The sequence below is a fragment of the Aquarana catesbeiana genome, linkage group LG05 (genome assembly GCF_042186555.1).
Source record: "Aquarana catesbeiana isolate 2022-GZ linkage group LG05, ASM4218655v1, whole genome shotgun sequence".
Lineage (NCBI taxonomy): Eukaryota > Metazoa > Chordata > Amphibia > Anura > Ranidae > Aquarana > Aquarana catesbeiana.
Window position 1 is genome coordinate 91,928,228 of NC_133328.1, and position 23,030 is coordinate 91,951,257.

A 23,030-nucleotide genomic window follows, 5' to 3' on the forward strand; every position below is an offset into this window, starting at 1 on the left:
TTGTGCCCCCATTTTTGAGACCTCGGGCTACATTTTCATAAACCCAAAGAGGCAAGATACTCTATTTTGCTCAAACCAGATGATATAAAGTCCAGTTGGCCCTGCATAAGATGTTTCCACATACCTCTGCCGCTTGCTGGTGATGTGAGAAGGAAGTGGGTAGGTTTCTTTGCATATTCTGGTCAAGCGTTAAACTCAAGAGCTTTTGGTCACAGGTTAGGACCATAATTAATCAATTGATGGACTGTGACCCAGGTGAACATCAAACAAGATATCTGTTACATTTATCGTATCTCCCTAGATATAGGTATAAGAAAATGATGATGGCCCATCTTTTGAATGTGGCAAAGGCGTGCATTCCTGCTCTTTGGAAACAGGCACTCCCCCGGACGATCACACTGTGGTTCTCTAAGATTGCTGAGCTCCATCACATGAAAAATATCATGGCTACTCTGGATAATGTTTACATGTTATAAGGAATATGAAACGCCCCTGGCAGGTGAGGATTTGGACACCTAGACCCTCTACCTTCAATCTGGAATCGAGTGTAGGGAGTGACATACTGGGATTCCCCCTACCCCTATCCCCTTCCCTTGCAAATTCCTCTGTTTTCCCTTTATTTCCATCATTTTACTTTCTTTCTCCTTCTTCTCAATTCTTCTCTTTTGCTTGTCTTTCTCTCTCTTCTACCTGGTAATGGACCAGGTGGAAATCAAACCATCAACCTTCCTATTTATGATGGCCACTGTACACAGGCAGTGATATTATTTGCTTTTGGTCCATATTTTCCTACCTGAAACACTTTACAGTAATTTTCTTGCCTGCATGCATATATGTTTGGTGGTTATGTGCTTACTAACCTGTCCTGTGAAAATTGTAAATAAAGAGTAAAAAAAAGGATATAGTTATTTGGTCACAGTGACAGTGGACATATTTTCTGGCAAATCCACTTTGCACTACAAGTGCACTGCAAGTGCACTTGGAAGTGCAATCGCTGTAAATCTGAGGGGAAGATCTGAAATGAGGGGAAGCTCTGCTGATTTTATCATCCAATCGTGTGCAAGCTAAAATTCTGTTTTTTATTTTCCTTGCATGTCCGTCTCAGATCTACAGCGACAGCACTTGTAGTGCAAAGTAGATTTGCCTTTTGTAAATAACCCCCCAGTATTTCAGAAGCATAGTGGTGGAAATTATATGGTTTGGGGCTGCCTATCTGCTACAGGGCCTGAGCAATCGTAAGGTCCCTTGTCCAAAAGTTGAAGCCCTGCGTTCATTTGCATTAAAATTTTGTAGGGGGATTTTGAAATGGGCAGTTCATATAGTAAACCCACAAATATCTTGCAACTGAAAAAATCTTGCATGGAGAAGTGGTCAAAAATGTAAACGTCAGAGACTGGTGAGTATTTATACAAAATGCCTACAAGAAGTAATTTGTAGTAAAGGAACAATACCAGTTTTTTGATGCCAAGGGTGTACTTACTTATTCCATATTACATATCCATTATAATTTTTTCTAAATAAATTATTAAAAAGCTTTTTTCTTTCTGGTGTACTTATTTAAGCACATCATGTTTAGCTATAGACATTATTTGAATAAAGATCTAATATTTGCGTGTTCAAATATGTTAAAAAAGTCAAAAAATTTCCATGGGTTATACCATATTTTTCACTTTACTGTATTGAAGTCAATGGGAACTCATTGTGGATTAAGTTACTGGCCAATGGGACATTCTGACTGGGTTTGTAGGTGGGACGTAGATCCAGATCAGAGCTTTATTCCAAAGTCAGAAAAGCCGAGCCCTTAACAACTAAAGGAAACCAATATTAGTGGGGTGCACAGAAGATACTTTTGTCTAAAAAAAAAAAAAAAAAGATTAGCATAATGCTATGCTTACTCTAATAAAATAGAGTAGGATTGGGGGGGGGGATAAAGTTCTTTCAAAATAATATTAATGGATAACATAATCATGCATTGCTAAGCATGTATTACTAAAACATTTTCAAGTGTGAATGGAAACTTACACCCTTATACCCAGTAGGTTATACTGGCTAGTGGGTATGAATCACAGTTATTGTAGTAAACATGGAACTTTGTATGCAATGGAACAGCTGCCCCATGTTTATGCAAGTTAAAGGTTCATCCTGAGAACACTGGAAGTCTGGATGAACAAGAGGAACATCACCATGGCATGTGGAATCAAAAGTGTAGCTGCTGACTGAAAGAGATATTTACCAGCTCATGGAGTCCAGTGCTGTGTATCCAACAGCTGATTTGTCTCAAAACTGTGGATCTTCAGCACCACCATCTTGAATTTTGGAGCCAGCTGTGAGTTCCTTATGACTCACAGCTGGCTCCCCATGGCAAATACACAAGATCGAGGAGACAGGTTTTGTAGCCAAGAATGCTGTGGTCTTGGGCATGAAGGGTCAAGGTGACATCATCCTCGTCTAGGCGAGGACTGAGGAAGTGGGAACAAGTACAGGCAAAAAAGGTACTTGTTCTGAAAATAATAAAATAAATAAAGCTGCAATTTAGATAGAGGTTGGAATAAGTTGGGTGAAGGTTTTCTTTAAAGTGTGTTGATCTAGTATGCATTTTGATGTATAAGTGTACTAAGGGGGAGTGGAAGAGGTGGGTATCTACTCAGTTTGAGGGATAACTTTGACTTGTGGATTCTAAAAAGTTTCCTTCCATTATTAATCTGTGTACATATTCCATTAAAAGTGACATAAACTAATCTATGAATATGCTATTCAAAACACAACATAGGCATATGAAGAAATAAAACTGTTCTACAAATGTCAAACACTTGTGAACATTAAAGATAGCAAATAGTAAAAGCGCCACCACCAGTCTCCAGTTTATGGTAATATGCATATGGACAAGTAATTTATTTTGTCACACGAATAAAAAAAGATTACTAGGGCTGCAAGCCTGCATGATTTCAGTTCTGATAACAGTCCACAAAGGTGAAGTAACCTCGGAGTATTTTCAGCAGTGACATTGCTGTTGTGTTTAATATCCTGTCATGCTGTTTTATGAAGAAGAAAACAGGATGGAAATGACAATCAGTAAAGCTAAACCCCAGGGACCCAGCAGCATCTGGCTCATCTCCTAACATCACACTGTGACATTAGCTATCTTTCACTGGAGAAGAACCAATATCATTGTGTACAATTATAAGGCCATTCCTATGAAACGTTGTGTGAATACACAGAACACACCAATCACACTTACAAAACTGTGCAGCGGTCATGTCTTTTCACCCTCAAAAATACTCAATTTGTCATCAATCATCAGAGCTCTTGCTAATCCCTAAAACCAGATTAATGTAGAGAAGAAATTTTAAGGTAAAATACACTATATTGTCAAAAGTATTGGGACACCTTCCTTTACACGCACATGAACTTTAATGGCATCCCAGGCTTAAGGTTCATTATTGAGTTGGCTCACCCTTTGCAGCTATAACAGCTTCAACTCTTCTGGGAAGGCTGTCCACAAGGTTTAGGATTGTGTATATGGGAATGTTTGACCATTCTTCCAGAAGCGCATTTGTGAGGTCAGGCGAGAAGGCCTTTGCTCGCAGTCTCCACTCTAATTCATCCCAAAGGTGTTCTATTGGGTTGAGGTAAGGACTCACTCATCCATGTCTTTACGGACCTTGCTTTGTGCACTGGTGTGTAGTCATGTTGGAACAGGAAGGGGCCAACCCACCCCAAAATGTTCCCACAAAGTTGGGAGCATGAAATTATCCAAAATGTCTTGGTATGCTAACATCTTAAGAGTTCCCTTCACTGGAACTAAGGGGCCAAGCCCAACCCCTGAAAAACAACCCCACACCCCAATCCCCTTCCACCAAATGATTTGGACCAGTGCACAAACAAGGTCCATATAGACATGGATGAGTTCAGGGTGGAGGAAATTGACTTTCACAGAGTTCTGACCTCAACCCGATAGAACACCTTTGGGATGAATTAGAGCAGAGACTGCGAGCCAGGCCTTCTCATCAACATCAGTGCCTGACGTCACAAATGCGCTCCTGGAAGAATGGGTAAACATTCCTATAGACACACTCCTAAACCTTGTGGACAGCCTTCTCAGAAGAGTTGAAGCTGTTATAGCTGCAAAGGGTGGGCCAACTCAATATTGAACCCTACAGACTAAGACTGGGATGCTAATAAAGTTATGTGCGTGTAAAGGCAGGTGTCCCATTACTTTTCACAAAATAGTGTATGTTCCCTTTAATCTTGGTTACATTATAACTACATTACAGACACCTGAAACTCCCCCTATTATATCCTTTATATGTTTCTCAACCATGGTTCTGTGGATCCATGGGGTTCCTCCTGCAGTTGCTGGTCAATAGTGGATTGATTCTTTACCTACACTGACCACCAGTGCAAGGGGGCAATTTTCTACTAACCACTAATGCTAACCCCTAATGTTAGAGATCACCATAATTTTTACTGTCTGACTTTCTTTTCTGCAGTCATTATTTTCAAGCATATTACCAAAATTTATTTTGTAGGGAGTTTATAACAAAATAATTGGCCTTGGATGTCGCCGGCGCGTGAGAGTGGCCGTTCTAGGACGCCGTCATATGATGTCCTGGAACAAGAGCTGCACCTCCCCACCATCATTTGATGGTGGGCGTTTAACAACTAGTTAAAAACACAAGACCCCATAAAAAGTTAAATCACAGACTGGACTATTACAGTTTTAAAGGAAATCATCACGTAAAAGATTATTATTTCTTAAAGTGTGTTCCACTTTGGCAGTCAAATTTGACAAAACCCCACTATATGTTTGATATGTGTTCCAATTCAAACATCCCGTTCAAACATCCCATTCTACAGTTGGGATCTTTCCTTCTTTCTGGAGTTTCTCCCCCCTCCCCTATCTGCCCCGCTTCTGGTGTTTGCTGTGTGAATGGGGATATATAGCAAATAGGTGTTTTTCAAATTTGGCTTCAAATGTGAAAATACAGCCTAAACCCCACTATCACCATTTATAGATACATCAAAATTAGTAAGTTACATTAGGATCAATGATGGGGTAGAGGGCTGCAATTTGAATAGAGTAGGACATGTTTTAAACCCCTGTCAGGTTTTTGGCTGTGTGCCAATGGAGAGATTCTGCTTCACTTTCTGCCCAGTGGACACAACATAAAGTGAGAGGAAATTTTTCCAAAGTGAGGGTAAATCCCATCTTAGACAGGTGTTACCAGAACAAATGCCCCGAGTGAAGAATTTCCCCTCTATTCCTATTCTGATGACAACTCAAAATGTTGGATTTTCCTTCTCACAGGACAAATAGTGAAGGGATCCCCCTTTTTTGCCAGCATAACCAAAACAGGAAGAGAAAGGAAATCCTTCCAAAGGGAGGAAATCCCTGGTTGTCACCAGGGTCACCAGAAGTAGTGTCCCCTCTATTTCTGTTCTGGTGACAAACCACAATTTTGTATTTTCTTTCGCTTTTGATGATAATGTTAAACAGGAAATATAGAGAGTGTGAACTTCCCTAACTGGGGAACAGGCAGCAATAAAAACTGAAAGGTGTTCTAATCCCTCTCCACTCTATCCAAAACTAAAAAAAGTTATACTTTAAAGTGGAACTTCACCCATAAGGGGAAGTTCTGCTTGTTTCCATCCTCCCCCTCTCCTCTTTGACAATTGGAACTTTTGGTAAGGGGAAGCAGGTACCTGGTTTTGATAGGTACCAGCTTCCACTTCCAGGTTTGACCCCCTCTCCCCCACAGCCTTCTGAGATACATCACAGGGCCCAGAAGACTGCAGGACCAGCGTGGCTCGTGCATGTGCAGTGGGAAGCCAGCAGTGAAGGTACAAGGCTTCATTGACGGTTTCCCTTAGTTAAGATGCCAGTGCCTGGACTCAAAACTGATTGAAGAATCAGCTCAGGCGATGACATTGCGGGCTCCCTGGACAGGTAAGTGTCCTTATATTAAAAGTCAGAAGCTACAGTATTTGTAGCTGCTGACTTTTAATTTTTTGGGAGGGAGACAGGTGTGCAGTGAAGCTCAGTGGAACTATTCATACAAAGACATTTGTTTATAGAGCAGTTTACAAAAAAATAACAACTATAGCAATGAACAATGCCACATGTACAATGCACCGGACATCTGTTTTTATGCATACATATACTTACAAACTGTAGGAATTACGTTCCTTATTAAATAAATTCTTACAGAAAACGTTCATTCAAACAGGATCAAAATGCATCAAACATAGTGCACAAGAAGGTATAAATCTCACACATAAACACTTAATTAAAATGACATTGTTTTTAAACTCTAAAGTAAGAATAAGACTTATCTACTCACATATAATGAAGATCTATTATAGTATGTATTTCACCTCACAGAGAGCTGCAAAATTCCACAAGATTGCATAGAATCTCAGCATTAAGTTCAGCTCTCATTGTGGGTGCTACCATCATTTAGTATAGAACTAGGGGTCCCTGCCTAGTGCCCAATGTCCTCCTAAAATAATGCTGCTGTACAAGTGTGCCCCTGGGCTCCTTCAGGAAGTTGAAAATTAGCAGACTTATTGGTCAGATCACCAGATGAAAATAAAGGTAAAGGCCTAAAAAAAAACAAATGTGGCCACCACTTCTAAGAATTAGCAAGCTGCAATAATTTGGGGGTTTAATACCACTTTAACATATACATAAGGATCCCTATTTTCAAAAAATTAGTTATCTTTATCTTCAGCTGTGTCCAATATCATTTGAAAACAGCAGTTACTTAGCTGATATAGAACCTTATCTAAAGCTAACGCGTTGTGAATTGAGCCTATCATGTGTTGTGCTTTATAAATAAACCATTTCATTGGCCTAGGGCTATGCTTAGACAACAGGAGTTATGGAAGATCATTGAAGGGTCAGTAAGAACATAACAGCCTATATACCCACATCTAATGAGATCTTACTGTTAAATAACCTTGTTATAGTATTTTTACATTTTTATAGATATGTATAAACTTATGAATTCAAGTAGATTTATTTTAAAACATATTCCTAGTTGATATATGTTATACAGTTGCTAGGCGTTCTTTTCTTTTTTTTTTTCTTTAAATCCTAATTTACAAAATAAAGCTACAAGCTTGCAAATTGTAGCCTGTGGGAGTGCTGAAAGACAAAGTGTACCTCTTGTCAATTTCACAGCAAAATGGCCATTTGCAAGGCCTGATCCATCACTCTATATATCACAAACACACAGGCATTTTATGTTCCAGGCGCACAAAGTGATGCATACCTTTTTCAAGAACCGAGTGCAGATGCAATTTTAAGAACAAGACACAATGATCTGTCACAAAAATGCTATCAATGCCCTTTGCCACATTTCATATGGGAACAATATTGGCATCTGAAGGACTGAACGACTTTAATGTTGTTGTACGGAAGTCTAATGTATGGTTTTATTACAGTAAAATGTCAGCTATCATTCATAGTATTTCATTTTTTTTCAAAGCAATTTGTCCTACCTTCATAGAGCCAGTCACTCAGCCCATTAAAAATGACTCCTTCTTTCCCAGTAGAGACCAGGCGGATGGGTCGACTGTCTGCGTTCATTTTATAGAAGATGTTGTTTTCAAATATAAAAATCTATAATGTAAGAAAAAAATAAGACGGTCAGCTGGTAAGATCTTGTTTACATGCTAATCTTCAGAGATATAGAGTAAAAGCTTTAAAAGGTGGATGTTAAAGTAGAAGTCCGGTCAAGGGCTAACTAAGCTTAAACCTACTTCCACCCCCATTCTAAGCTCTATGCTAACTACCCTAAAGAAAGATATGTATACTTACCTAACCTAAGGGTGCTCTAGTCCGGTATCTGATTGGGTCACCGCCACCAGCTTCAGTGTAGAAGAGGGGCAGCCGACAACAGTTGCTGCTCTCTCCTCTCCCCTCAAGCTGGCTGCTGGGGAGATGATGTGACCAGACCAGAGTGCCCTTAGATTGGGTAAGTATACACATCTTTCCTGTACACAGTAGTTAGCATAGGGTTTAGAATGGTGGTGTGAGTAGGTTTAATCTTTATCTTTTGACTGGATGTCTACTTTAAAGTTACCAGGCAATGCTTGGTATGCGATAGTGCAAGCGGCTCCTGACATCTGCATGCAGGGTTACTTTTTCTGCAAAGAACCTGGCTTACCTTAAAAATCAGATTCTATATTCTTAAAATGGGACCAGGTCTGTTGCTCGTATCCCTGTGAGCCACACCTTCCTGTCTTATTAACTAACAATTAGCTGAACTGCGCTCTTTAGCAACCTTCCAGGGCATTTTTTTTTATTTAAAGAAAATGACAGTACAGAAAATTGCAGGGTTGTACAATTGAGAAGACATTTTATCACTCAAGTCAAATTTGTATGATGATGAGGTCATTCAATTATGTTATTTTAGTCTCACCTTTATATCTAATACATATCTTTAATTAAGTTCTCCGCATAATAGATTTTGGTTAATTTCCTAGAACCTTTTTAACACAAAAGATCTCTTAAAATAATTTTTATTTTTATAATTTTTATCTCAGGCAATCCCTGCTAAATTACTACATCTACAACTACTGGTAGATTAGCTTGATCAGTAAGTTTTGAATTCTTTTCAGTAATAATTACAAAATGAAAGAAATTATGATAAAGGTCAGAAAAAAAGCACAGTGAAAATTGTAGTGACTCTTTTCATTGGTGTTCAGTGGAGAAAGGACCCCTTGCATTCGGTGTCAAAGGATAAGAACCTGCTTTAATGACGGCCGATGTAGAAGTCCTTTAGACTTAAGGTCAGAAAACACAGGTATGTTAGTGTTACAAGAAAAAGCCAGACACCAGGCACCACTACACCAAGCCTATTGTGCACAACCGCTTGGCTCAACATCCTTGTAAGGTACAGGTCCTAGAAAGGAGCATGTCCAACTCCACAGAAATGCCAATGTAAAAAGACAAAGGCCACACTCTGATGACATCAACCATGTAATTTATTCTGAATTCCTTGGCCACGCCCCTGTGCTGCATTTCACCAATCTGAGAATGCAACTCCTCCCAACAGCCAACCCACTGCTTGCATCAAGGCTGAGGACTGTTGAGTAAAGTACTGAGGCAGACTACTGTGATGTTTTCAGCACCCGCCTACCAGCTTGTTAGAATATTATTCCAAATTTATAATTCGGCACTTAGAGGTGTTATATTATATTCATGTCAAGCTTGCAAAATATATTTGGTTTTATGATTAATCATAATATTAATACAGTATGCGTGAATGACCTTGATCAGATGTTTAGTCAAATAGACCTTCAGCTAAAGCTGAGTCAGTAATATGCTAGATATTTCTGGTGTGTGTGCTTGTTTGAGAATGACATATAAGTCATCTGGTATAGAATGTCATGTGAAGTCAAGAATAGACAGGATCTATGTAATTAAAGGAATAATACATATATTTGTTTATGCTGTTGGGATTAGTGTAATCTCAATTATAATTACTAGTGTTTGAATGTATTTACTTAACCACTTAAGGACCGAGCCTCTTTCTGAGATTTGTTGTTTACAAGTTAAAAACAGATTTTTTTGCTAGAAAATTACTTAGAAACCCCAAACATTATATATATTTTTTTCTAACACCCTAGAGAATAAAATGGCGGTCGTTGCAATACTTTCTGTCACACCGTATTTGCGCAGCGGTCTTACAAGCGCACTTTTTTTTGGAAAAAAATACACTTTTATATTGTGAAAGATAATGTTATGCCGAGTAAATTGATACCCAACATGTCACGCTTCAAAATTGCACCCGCTCGTGGAATGGCAATAAAATTTTAACTTTAAAATCTCTATAGGCGACATTTAAAAAATTCTATAGGTTGCATGTTTTGAGTTACAGAGGAGGTCTAGGGCTAGAATGATTGCACTCGCTCTACCGATACCTCACGTGTGTGGTTTGAACGCTGTTTTCATATGCGGGTGCTACTCACGTATGTGTTCGCTTCTGCGTGCGAGCTCGGCGAGACGCAGCACCTTTACATTTTTTTTCTTATTTATTTTACCTTTTATTTTTTATTTTTATACTGATCTTTTTTAAAAAACGTGTCTCTTTTATTCCTATTACAAGGAATGTAAACATCCCTTGTAATAGAAAAAAAAGCATGACAGGACCTCTTAAATATGAGATCTGGGGTCAAAAAGATCCCAGATCTCATATTTACACTAAAATGCAATAAATAAAAAAAAATGGCCCTTTAAAGCGGGGTCCACCTATCTATCGTTTTTTTTTTTTTTTTGAGTTCATTCACAAACTTTTCTTCTCAGCATTACATACTCACATATTGTGTGTAATATGTCCGCCTGTGTCAGATTTCGTCGGAAAGAATAACTTATATTATTCACTGCAGGCGGTTTCCATCTTCATTGTGGGCATTTGAAGCCCACAAGCATTTATTTCCTGGATGCGGTGAATGCTGTGCTCCCAGCATTCACCGCTCGTTCCCGCACATGCTCAGTGGCATCCTGGGAAGCCTGAGACTAGCTCCCAGGAGACTGTACGGAGTCTGGGAGAGGCTAGAAACACGCCTACTCCCACGGAAGGAGAACCAGGATGTGCAAAGAAGAATAGAAAAATAAAAGGTAATTACTGCGATTTAAATTTTTTTAAACGGCATGTTAGCATCTAGGCAAGGAAGAGAATACATACAGATATTGTTCAAAATTTGGGTGGAACCCCGCTTTAAGAGCTATGGGCGGAAGTGATGTTTTAACGTTGTTTCTGCCCTGCAATGATAGGGTGGCCATCTTCCCCTCACTCATCTCCATATCAGGCTAGAGAGAGGGTCTGATCACCTTCACCGCTATGGACAGCTCCGGTAAGTGGTGGAGTGCACCGGAGCCAGGCAGGAGGGGCCCTCTCCCACCGCCGGTTTAAGTGATCTCGCGGGGAATCCACCACAGAGAGCACTTTTACCTTGATGCGGACCGCCCGCTGAAGAAGAGGATACCGGGGTTATGGCAGCTAGCTGCTGTCATAACAACAATATTCCTCTTCAAAGTACCGATGTATAACGATGGTGGGCGGTCCGGAAGTGGTTAATGTTGTTTAAGTTGGTAATATGTGTCACTTTAGTAGACTTCATTATATAACATGATCAGCACATTACAAAACAAGAATAGTGTTACATGTGGGCTTGTCAATCAAAGTCCATATATGACTCTGAATTAGTACCTCCTCTTGCATAACATATTGCTGAAGTTAAACAGTAATGTGTGCCATACAAAGTTCTGAGTTTTGTGAAGTTATGACTTTCACATGTAACATATAAAGCCAAGACTTCGATATTCAAGGACACACACAGGGAAGGCTGACCAATCTTTAGTCAATTCCACATACGGAGTCTATTCATATACCCTTTGACAAATTGTAACAGCTGTCTTCTCTCTGGAACCTAGGACAACGTCATTTCCTGTTTCTTCTTGGTACACAAGACAGCATGGAGACAGAAGGCACAGTCATGAGGCACACATGCTTCCATAAGCTTATTACAGCTTTATTACTATTTATTTTATTTTTTATATTTTTACCTACACTGAACTGTTATACTTTTTACATTGTATTTATGATGCCAACTGAGTGACAATAAACTCACACTTTGTTTTTAAGTCAGCTTGGCTATCAATACTAATCTTCCAGAAATGCCTATAAGGATACTAGAATATTAGATATCTTCAATATTCTCCACAGCTATGATCTGCCTGCATCGCGTAAAGAAGCACAGCGTCCCAATAATGAAAATGTAAACGTTTTATTTAAAAATGTTATAAGAATGTTGATGGAGGGACGAGGGAGGTACCAGGAAAAGCAAAAAAAAAAGCAGATTAATGTTGTTTTTATTTTGCAGTGTTATAATTTTGGCACTGTTCAAAGATGCCAACCTGATTTTCCATCACATCTCTTCATCCACACTATGGCACTCCACAGAGAACAATCTCCATGATTTCTAGCATAAAACTGGGATGTTCCCATATGCAGAATTGCAAAAAACATAAGCGATAAGTGCTGACAATAGATGTCAGGCTGAATGATGCAGTAAACTGGTCGACCTTCTAGATTTGCTGAACGTCATTGTATCATTTTGTGACAGGTCCTTTTTAAGAATTCTTTGTAGCTCGAAAATGGACAGCTATTAAGTATACTTAACGTCTGACGTATGAACAAAATGTTAAAACTGGTTTGTCACATTTGCTATAAAGCCTGTCAAACAGTGCATGGTGGCATATAAATAAGCAATTATTGCAAATTATTAGATAAAGTTTTGTGTGTTAAAAACAGCTGAACGTAAATGCTGTGAATGACAGTAAAATAAATAAAAAAAACATGCATGGGAAGTGGATTTTACACATCACTAATAATGAACAGCTGTTTTAAATGCTCAGAGATGTCAATACAGTAGAACCAATTATGGAACTATCTAGGCTGCAGGGGCTAAAAGGCTTTGGCGAAGCATAAGCTGCAATCCGTTCAGCTACACCTCTCCACTGTCCTTGTTTGGTGGGATGCTCCCCATTTACAGACCTTATAACTGGTGGGGTTCCTCAAATTGGGTACAGTTTTGAATGGATCATGAAGATTTTGGATGGTGTTTAGGCTGAGGAGGTATGATGCACAGAAATGTATTTACCTGAAATACAATAGAAGACTTCAACATAACCTACTATTAGTCACCAGTTAGAGAATATAACATTTCTTTGGCTTGTCCTTTAGTGTCAACATAATTCACCCAAGGCACTGGCACATTGACCAACTCCCTGCAGCGCCAAATTCTGAGAGGTCTGATGCCTTAATAGGTCCCTCACTGCTTTTGAACCTGTACTTTGCTTACTGAGTTTACTTGGTAGCCTCCCTTATCTGCTAAAAATGAACTTCTGCCCTTCTAAGGGCCCTCTCCCATGTGACAGCAACATGGACTGATGATTGACTGCTTAGAAAAATCACTTCTATTCTATTCATCCAGCAAAATTGCTAGTACTTTGTTTTATGTGTGAATTGGCCATAATTGAATGACTTCTGAAACACCCCTTACTTGTAGGCATGGATGTGACTCTCTCCCTTTCCCTTACAATGTAACATTTGGGGGTGTATTTAGAAAATTGTAAAACTATTCATCCTTATTATGGCCAAGAGATGAAGCTAAAGATCATAGGAAATAAGTATTTAGTTGTAAGAATGAGCTCAGGTGTGTTTGCAAACCGCACATGCCGAGCCCACCAGGAAGTCGGCACTGCGGACCACTAATCACAAATAGTGAGACATTGTCCCGATGCGCAGCTGCAGAGATCGGGAAATGTCTCACTGCCTGTGATTAGCGATGTGTAGTGCTGACTTCCTGACGGGCTCGGCATGTGCGGTTTGTGAACACGCCTGAGCTCATCCTTATTTAGTTCCTATGATTGCCAGCTCCATCTAGAGGCTATAATGCAGTATTTTCCCAAACCAGTATTTTTTTTTAATGAAGGAATAACATTTGACCTGTAGGGAAGGAAGAAAGTCACTGCTTTCCATACCTACAAGTAAGGGATACTTCGCACAGCTTCGGCGGGTGAATGGGAGTAAAGAACAATGCAGGGAAAGTAAATAGCATGAAAATGGGATGGCAATTAAGCAACCTATTACTCTGTCCTTAATTGGCAAGGTGCAGGTTTGCTTTACATAAAAGGTATCACATTCCTCAAAAAAAAATTCTGTTGATTGCTCAGCAATGAAATTTTGATTTAGAAGTGAAAGACACTTTTGTATTGCCTCAGATTGCTCTGTAATGCCATGAACTTTCGTAACGTATCACAGACGCAAAAAGTGGCAATATTTGATATCAGCATATTGGGAATTATACCTGTTGGAGTGGCATGTGGCTGCCCATGTACCAATGACATTTCTCCATGTGCAGGACCGAAGTGAACAATGACATCATCACAGCAGAGCCAGAGAGACCCCTGGGAGCTAACTTCATTCACCCCCTTTACTAGCTATGTCTTTCACATTTTTCCTAACAGTCTTCTTGTTATTAGTTTACTAACCTCTCTGGAGAGCTGCCGGCCATTCCTAATGTCCCTTGACAGGTAGAATGTGCTAAATCAGGTCACCAGTCTTGGCCTTATGGCATTTCCCACAGGCATCATAAAAAAAGGTCTCAGCTTTACATTAAATAAAATCTTCAAATCAGACCATCTATGTGACAGCGTGCTGATAAACAGTGAGGGAAACATGCTCCAGAAACATGTATCAACTTAATGACTAATACAGCAGTGTGTATTTCCACCATGTAGCAATGTTCCAAACCACTGCATCCACAAGGCATACAGAACTGTAATACGGGCACCACATAGAGCAGTGATTTCTATACCAATAGAACAGAAAATAGTTTTTACATACTGTACATCACACAGCACTGATCCTAGTAGGTGTAGTATGTAATCACTCTTATACATAAATCCTGGCCAGAAATACTGTGAAGCTTTCCTGATAATAAACAAGGTACTGAGAATGGAAGCAAAAAACACACAAACAATATACAGTACAGCACTCAAGTTTAGCAACCCCAGAAAATCCAAGACTGTGAAATCACATTAAACTTACATTAAAATGAAAGAAAAGTAAAAGAAACTAATACCGAAGGAAACATTCCAACTGGAATTGCAGGCCTCCTTCTTCTATCAAGTTTTTATTGTTGTCTTTGTTCTCACAGGGAAGATTCCCCTCACTTCCTGTCCTAGGGACACCAAGATAAAGCCTGAGAGGGTGCAGGAGTCACACAGAGAGCAATAAAAGCCTGACAGAGGTTATAACCTTTCTTTTCCCACTTTTTTTTTTTTTTAAATAAAAAGCAATTATTATTATTATTATATTTTATTTATTTACAACACATTCTGCTCTTTATACCAGAAAATATTCAGAATAACATATTTACCTACATATTTAGTTAGTAAGCTACTTCCCTGAGCATGGCCATGTTCAACCACCTGCATGAGTATATGCAGGGATGCATCAGTGAATTCTTACTTTTTACTCTTGCGGCTACATGAGCATGACTTAACCAGTTGTGTACCCTAGTGTACTACACTAGGCCGGAAAAACGTAATTGAAGTAAACTGAGCATGTGTAATAAGTCCTGTCCTTCCTGCCCTTCCCCATGAACCTGCCAATAATTTCTGTCAAATTGACACTAGCGAGTTTCTGTGTAAATATAGCAACTGCAATACCCTGTTTCCCCGAAAATAAGACCTAGCGTGATTGTCGGTGATGGCTGCAATATAAGCCCTACCCCCCAAATAAGCCCTACCCTGTTTCCCTGAAAATAAGCCCTACCCTGAAAATAATATAATAATAATAATATACCCACAAGAACTTTAACTAGGGCTTATTTGGGGGGTAGGGTTTATATTGCAGCCATCACCGACAATCACGCTAGGTCTTATTTTGGGGGAAACAGGGTAGCTGCTGCTGTCACATTGGTAGTCTGTCCATTTTTTGACCCATGCTTACAGTAACCAAAATGGACTATGGGTGGGAGGATGTAAGTAGATGTGCATCTGCCTTTGTCTGCCCACCTCTGGGGCCATTGGACCGAACAGAAAAAGTTTGAGTTTTGGTCCGCTGTTAATGCCTGAAGAAAGAAGAGGCCATATACCAGAGGTCTCCAAACTGTGACCCCTGGGCCACTATTCCTACCACTGACAACAATGGTGTAATTCTTTTTTACTCCCACTGATCATCAAGCCAATGGCGTTGTCTACTTCCACCTATGCTAGGACATTTTCTACACCCACTGGCCACAATCCGGCACCCTGAAGTTTGAAGGGCAGTAAACTGACCTATTGTTTTGAAAGTTTGGAGGCCTCTGCCATATACTTACCTTTCCAACGGCCCATGCTTTGAAAAGCTAATGCAATGCTACTCCCCCAGTGGGGAAACAGCATTGTTGTGGTACACAGACCATAAAAAAGTAAATATAATGACTCTTCATTCTGCTTTTGTTGTTTTGCAGGATCACTTACAGTATATTTAGGTATAGTTTATTTATTATTTTTTTCTTTAGTTTTGGGTAGAATGGGGATTGGCTAAAACCCCTGTCAGGTTTTACTGCTGATCTAGCGATTTCCTAATTAATTTAACAAAAAAAAAAATCTTCTGTCTGTGTTTCTATTAAAGTGGTTGTAAAGACCACAGTTTTTTTACCTTAATGCATTCTTTGCATTAAAGGCTAAGTTCACTTTTTTTTTTTCTAAATTCCAGCTCCCCTATGTACCAATATAGTATTTATGTACTTTTCTTGCAAAAATATCAAAGCTTTCCAGAAAGTCTACAGACACGTACCTTACTGTCCTCCATCCATGATTCCAAACATATCTATTGCTTCTGTCTTACATCCTTACATACTGTAGGTTATGACACAGGAAGGAGTTGACCAGCTGACCTCATTAGCACAAACCCTGCATCATCCACCCTCCCACTCCCAGCTGCACGTTTATTAAATGAAATGCAATCAATCAGTGATCACCCTTCTCACTAAATACACAATCAGTTTGCATAGTGTATGGCCATCTTTATACAAGTACATAGGAGGGAGTGGACAGAAACACTCAGCTGTCAAGCCCCGTTCACATCTCTGCATAGCAGGAACTCACATTCCCACATGCGTTTTTTTTTTTTTTTTTTTTTTAGTGAGGTGGGGAGGTGTTTTGGAGCATTTTCACTCATCACACATAAGGCAGCCCGTCCACCTGAATGTTCTACCCTACACGCAGCAATCATCCCAAAGAAGCTTTAGAACTTTTTTTAGAGTGGGGCTTGGTGCGTTTTTTACTGCGATTTTTGGTGCAACACATCTCTGAAATGCAAGGAAATACAGAAATGTGAATGGAGCCCCATTGTTCTTGTGTTATCGCACCAATTTCACTTTCAGGCCCCATTCACATCTAGCATAGTGGGAGCGAACGTTTTGTGTCTCGATTTTCCTGTGACACGCATAGGGCAGCCTGCTGATTTAAATGGGCTGTGCTATATGTGGCTTATGGGACATGCTGGCGCTTTGAGGGTTGCATGTTTTTTACTGTGCGGTGCAGCATTTGTTATTCGTAGATAGGTGTTTCCTCCTATTATATACATTTGGTAAATCTAAAGAATATTGTACAATCAGATTGTATAGTGTATGGCCACCTTTATACACCTAAAATTACTAGTTGCGCTTTTAGTGCCATTAATTGGTAACGGCACACCAAACACAGAAGCAAACACACATTTTGCCATGTGAAAAAACAAGGGGCAAATGCTGCAAAACACACAGTAATAAACATGCAACCCACAAAATGCCAACATGTCTCATAAGCCACATATAGCACAGCCCATTTACATCAGAAGGTTGCCCTATGCATGTCACAGGAAAAACGAGCCACAAAATGTTCGCTCCCACTATGCTAGATGTGAATGGGGCCTACAAGTGAAATTGGGGCGATAACACAAGAACAATGAGGCTCCATTCACATCTGTGCGTTTCCTTGTATTTCAGAAATGCACTGCACCAAAAATCGCAGTTAAAAACGCACCAAGCTCCACTCTAAAAAAAAGTTCTGAAGCTTTGGGACGATTGCTGTGTGTAGGGCAGCACATTCAGGTGGATGGGCTGCCCTATGTGTGATGTGTTAAAATGCTCCAAAACATCTCCCCACCTCACTAAAAAAAAAAAAAAAAAAAAAACGCATGTGGGAATACGAGTTCCCGCTATGCAGAGATGAGAACAGGGCTTGACTGCTGAGCGTTTCTGTCCACTCCCTCCTATGTACTTGTATAAAGATGGCCATACACTATGCAATCTGATTGTGTATTTAGTGAGAAGGGTGATCACTGATTGATTGCATTTCATTTAAAAAACGTGCAGCTGGGAGTGGAAAGGTAGATGATGCAGGGTGTGTGCTAGTGAGATCAGCTGGTCAACTCCTTCCAGTGTCATAACCTACAGTCTGTAAGAATGTAAGACAGAAGCAATAGATACGTTTGGAATCATGGATGGAGGACAGTAAGGTATGTGTCTGTAGATTTTATGGAAAGATTTGATATTTTTGCAAAAAAACATGAATGCTATATTGGTGCATAGGGGAGCTAGAATTTAGGAAAAAAAAAAAGGTGAACTTAGCCTTTAAGGTAAAAAACCTTCAGTTCTTCTCCCCCCTCTCTGTGCTCTCACAAGCTTGGCTGAGAGCAGCGGGAGCCATTGGCTCCTGCGGCTGCCAGACAAATCATGAATGGGGGGAGCAGGGGTGAGGCCAAGCAATGCTGTATGTGTCTATAGATAAACACAGCCTGGCTTGGGATCGAGTCCCCACATCTGCCATCATAGCAATTGGCTTGCTATGGGGGCAGACCCAGAAAATGAGGAGCCAAAAGCGCTGGTGGGGGACCCTAGAAGAGGAGGTTTAGGGGATGCTCTGTGCAAAACCATTGTGCAGAGCAGGTAAGTATAATATATTTGTTATTTTTAAAAAAATGTGAGCCTTTATAATTATTTTAAGTGGATTTCTGGGAGATCAGAGGACTAGAAAAATAAATCTCCTTTCTCCCCTTAGACACAAAAGAGCAGGTAACCCTTGCAGTGCAGGCACAGCCCCACTACATGGAAAACTTTTTTTATTACTCTGAGATGGGCTTTAAAGCTTTGTCAATTGAGCTTTATTTCTCCCACCCACATTCTAAGCCTAATCTATCTAGCCCTGTAAAGAAAGGATGGCTATAATTACCCATTTTAATGCCTGGGAAGTGATGCCACCCATAGACTTACTATGGGGCTTCTGTTACCGACTGCCTCCCCTACACACTGAAGCCGCTGCTGACAGCTCAGCCTAGAGATGCTACAAAATAGGTAATTATAGTCAACTTTTCTTTACAAGGCTAGACAGATTAGACTTAGAATGTGGGTAGAAGTAGGTTTAGAGTTGAGTAAGGCTTTGCCTTTACTTCCACTTTGCCTAATCCTTCCCCGCTCTTTCCCAAACAAAAAAAAGTTTAGGGGAAAGATATACTTTAAGTAAATCAGTTCTTATATCTCAGTTCATAAGTGTCCAGAAAAAGAGCATTTAGGAAATATAATTTTTAATTGATTCGTTTAAAATCTCTTATTTAGTTTACTGCTTGAAAAACATGGTATTTGCATCGATTTTTCTGAACAGAAGTAAATCTCAATTCACAAAGCTTTAAAGCCCATCTCTGGGCAAAAAAAACGTTTTTGCATGCAGTGGGACTGTGCCTGCACTGCACGGGTTAACTGCTTGTTTTTGTCTAAGGGGAGAAGAAAGGAGATTTACTTATCTAATCTTCTGATCCAGAGACATAACTAAAACCTTCAGGGCCCTGGTGCAAGAAACCATGAAGGACCCCCCTTAACCCTCGGCCGGGGCCCTTTCCCTTTGAGCCTGGTGGCGGAATATCAGGGCCCGGTTGCAAGTGCAACCTTTGTGACCCTGGTAGTTCTGCCACTGGTGTCAGTTGGTTTTTATTTTATTATTTTATTTTTTACTATTTTATTTTTATTTTTTTACTGTTTTCTTTTTTACTATTTTTAAAAAAAAAATTCAGGACCCCCATTGGGACCGATCACATACCTAGTACATGATCCGGCACTTCCGGGTAAGGGGAAGGGCAAAAAATTGCATAAATCTTCTGGAGGGCAAGTGGTCAATGGACTTCATTACCAAATCTTTGATATAAATAGCAATTACAAATGCTACTAAACCTGGTACACACTAAGTTTATTTTGTTTAACTCAGCAGGCTGCAACCATTAGCTGCCAGCGCTGATCGGATGCCGATCGGATGCTGGTTTTCCATGGACAGGGAGCTGTACGCATGGGCCAAAAGTCATCCGGTTCCTGGCAAACCGACCATTTTTGGACAATATTCAGCCCATGTGTACTCGACATTAGTCCAAGCACTTTCATCTATAGGTCAATAGTGCCATAGAGAGTCATTAAGAGTTGAAGAACACCTGCACTCTGGAAATATGGAGGCTGTCTGTGCTGACTTCCTCTTCTGAGAATACTAGTCTCCTGGTTGTCATGTTGGCTTAAATACTTTCTGACACTGACCAAAAACCAGTAGGCAGTGAGAAGCTCTGACTTCATCCTGATTGCATGCTTTTCCCAGGTCAGTGTGGCAGAGAGTGAAACGCATTTTTGTGATTGCGTGTTTTGTGATAATGCGTATTTTGCAGCAATACAACTTATGTGCATTAGAACTCTGCAGTGTTAAACATTTTAAATGCAACCCAAGAGCACTCTGCAGCTCTGATGCACTTGCATTGCAGAACACCAAAACACACAATAATGCACTACCATGTGCCGAGATGTGCTGCATTGGTAGAAAATGCTGCATGTCCAGTCTGTTGCTGTGTGCTGGCAGCCCAATTGTTCAATGAACACATGACACAACACATGTTAAGGCCCATGCACTAATGCAATGCACAAAGACAGATAGGTTAATTTACTAAAGGTAAATCCACTCTGCTCTACAAGTGCACTGCAAGTGCACTTGGAAGTGTAGTCGCTGTAGATCGCTGTAGATCTGAGGGGAAGCTCTGCTGATTTTATCATCCAATCACGTGCAAGCTAAAATGCTGTTTTTTTTATTTTCCTTGCATGCCCCCCACGGATCTACAGCGACTGCACTTCCAAGTGCCTTTAGTAAATATCCCCCATAGAAGTGTGAATAGGTTCTTAACTTCCCAAATGTGGGCAACAAAGGCAGCTCACTCAGTACCATCTTCCATTCTTCTCAACATGCTAGTCAGTTGGTAGATCCTCAAGGGAGACACAGGCTTGCTACAAGGCTTTGCCTTGTTAGCTTCATCCATGAACAATACAATGCATGTAATTTAGCGAAGGACAGCTGATGCTTATTTTTGTTCTACATCATAAAGGTAGGAATTTTATTAATTTAGTGCTGGAGTCACATCTTCCGCCTAATGATTTATTTTGAGTTATTGTGAAGATTCTTTAGCAGCTCAGAAGAGGTTTAATTTATTTCAAGAAGCACATTTAGAATAGAGCATTTTATTCTGACCTGCTAACAATCCATTGAAAGGTTAGTGCCGGAGGGAAGCAGCCTTTTACTGCATTAGGCCTGTCAGATATTTTTTATGTGACTGTCTTGTCCAATAATTAAAGAGAATAACATTCATCGTGTTGTCTATTCTCGGCATGCTTACTTGTCAGGTGCTGCATTTCACCTGGCTTGTCCAAGATTTGTCTACATCAAATGACAGCAATACTAAAGGATGTATGAAAAACTAACCAGAGTGGGGGTGTCCCCAGTGCCTGTCTTTTTCCTTATCATCTTTTGTCTGGGAGAAGAAAGAATTTGCTCAATATGGTTTTCTGACTACCAAAAAAATGCTATCTATATCATCATATCAGAATATGACAACCAATCTCTTTTCTTGGTGACGATTTATGATGATGATATATGAAAGACAGAACAATAGTGGAGCTTTTTATTTTTCTCTTGACAGAAAGATATATTTAAAGAATAAAACTGAAGCAATGGTAGAGAAGTTGCCCATGGCAACCCAGAAGGTTTTGTCTTTCAAAGAAAGGAAAATGATACCTTGCCATCAGTAGCTACAAAAGAGGTAAAACAGGCCCAGAGATCATGGCCATTGTGACCAACAGCTCCGCCATTGCTCTAGCTTTCATTAATGAATCTACCTTTTTATATTCCTACTGAAGGTCAGCAAATGAAAGATGGCACTTTGCTTGGTTATTGTGGACAGTAGCTTCACTCTTACTTTAGAAACAATAACCATGTGGTCACACCCTACTTGTGAATGCCACATCCCTATATCTTTAAAGCGGAAACTTTACCCATAACAACTTAATAAAAAATAATTTTCTTTAGCAAGGTACATACATTCCACATTAATAATTATTAATTATTAAAAAAACCTTAATGTCTCAACAATTGGTGGTTTAAGATGTCAATCACATAAAGAATGCATTATCTTCAATGATTTGGCCGACTGAGAGACCTGCATTATTAGAATGAACAGTAAATCACAAGCAATGTGGGTCTGTAATAAGCAAATATGGCTGCCCTCAAGTAAAAGTAAATATATACACACTATGGTTGGAAGCAAAAATCTTAAAGCATTAATGCATGCTAATAAAAATATATACATTAAGTTGAGCTCAACGCAAGACATATTTGGACTTGTAGTCCCTTGGCCATTATTATTATTATGACCATTAGCCACCTGATTTAGAGAGACTAGTAGTTATGCTTTGCTTTATACCTACTTTTTGCACATTTACAAAACTAATTTGGTAAAGATTCCTTCCTGATATTTTGGTAAATAGAAAAATATTCAGGGGCTCCCCATAGTATAAAATGAAAATTGCCATGGACCTTGGGAAATTCTCTGAATACTCTCAGTTCATATAATTTTCACTCCAAACCACTTTAAATTTACATTTTCATTAGCACAAACAGCAAGCACCTCACCTTAATGACTCCAATACACATAGCAAGCGTCATACTGCTAGTATTCGGCAATAAACAGCAAGAACATCTGCCCAAATTCATTGGAATATCCATAGCCTCTAGGACCAAACTTATGTCCTCTCATTCAAGGTCATGATTGTATTGCTAAGCCTGAGTTGTCTATGCTGCCTTTCCTCCATAGTACAAGTACAAAAAGATGGTCTACAAATACTTTAGTAATTTGGAAAATTTAGTGACCAAAACCACTTGTAGCTAGTATGCTAGCTTTTAGCTAGAGTGCTTACTCTTCACTGATGTAGCCATTAGTCAAGCTACTAATCCCTGTATATATTGGAACTGCATATGAAGCTTAAATAAGCTAACATCACATAGGCTAAGCATAAAATAAATGGCACTTTAGGCTGCTTTTTTGTGTGTGTAATAAGCAGATGTAGCAGCCCGAGAAACAGATTATAAAGGAACACTGATTAGCATTCAGTTGTACACGCATGGACTGAAA

General features: G+C 39.6%; 1 protein-coding gene across 3 annotated transcripts in view; it reads right to left on the minus strand.

Moving 5' to 3' along the window:
* DPP6 (dipeptidyl peptidase like 6) overlaps positions 1–23,030 on the minus strand; it is a 1,451,270-nt gene that overhangs the window by 232,022 nt on the left and 1,196,218 nt on the right. For all 3 annotated transcript variants that reach the window (XM_073629963.1, XM_073629965.1, XM_073629964.1), the window contains exon 8: positions 7,504–7,624. In XM_073629963.1, coding sequence (XP_073486064.1) covers positions 7,504–7,624 — 121 coding nt within the window. The remainder of the gene's footprint in view (positions 1–7,503; positions 7,625–23,030) is intronic.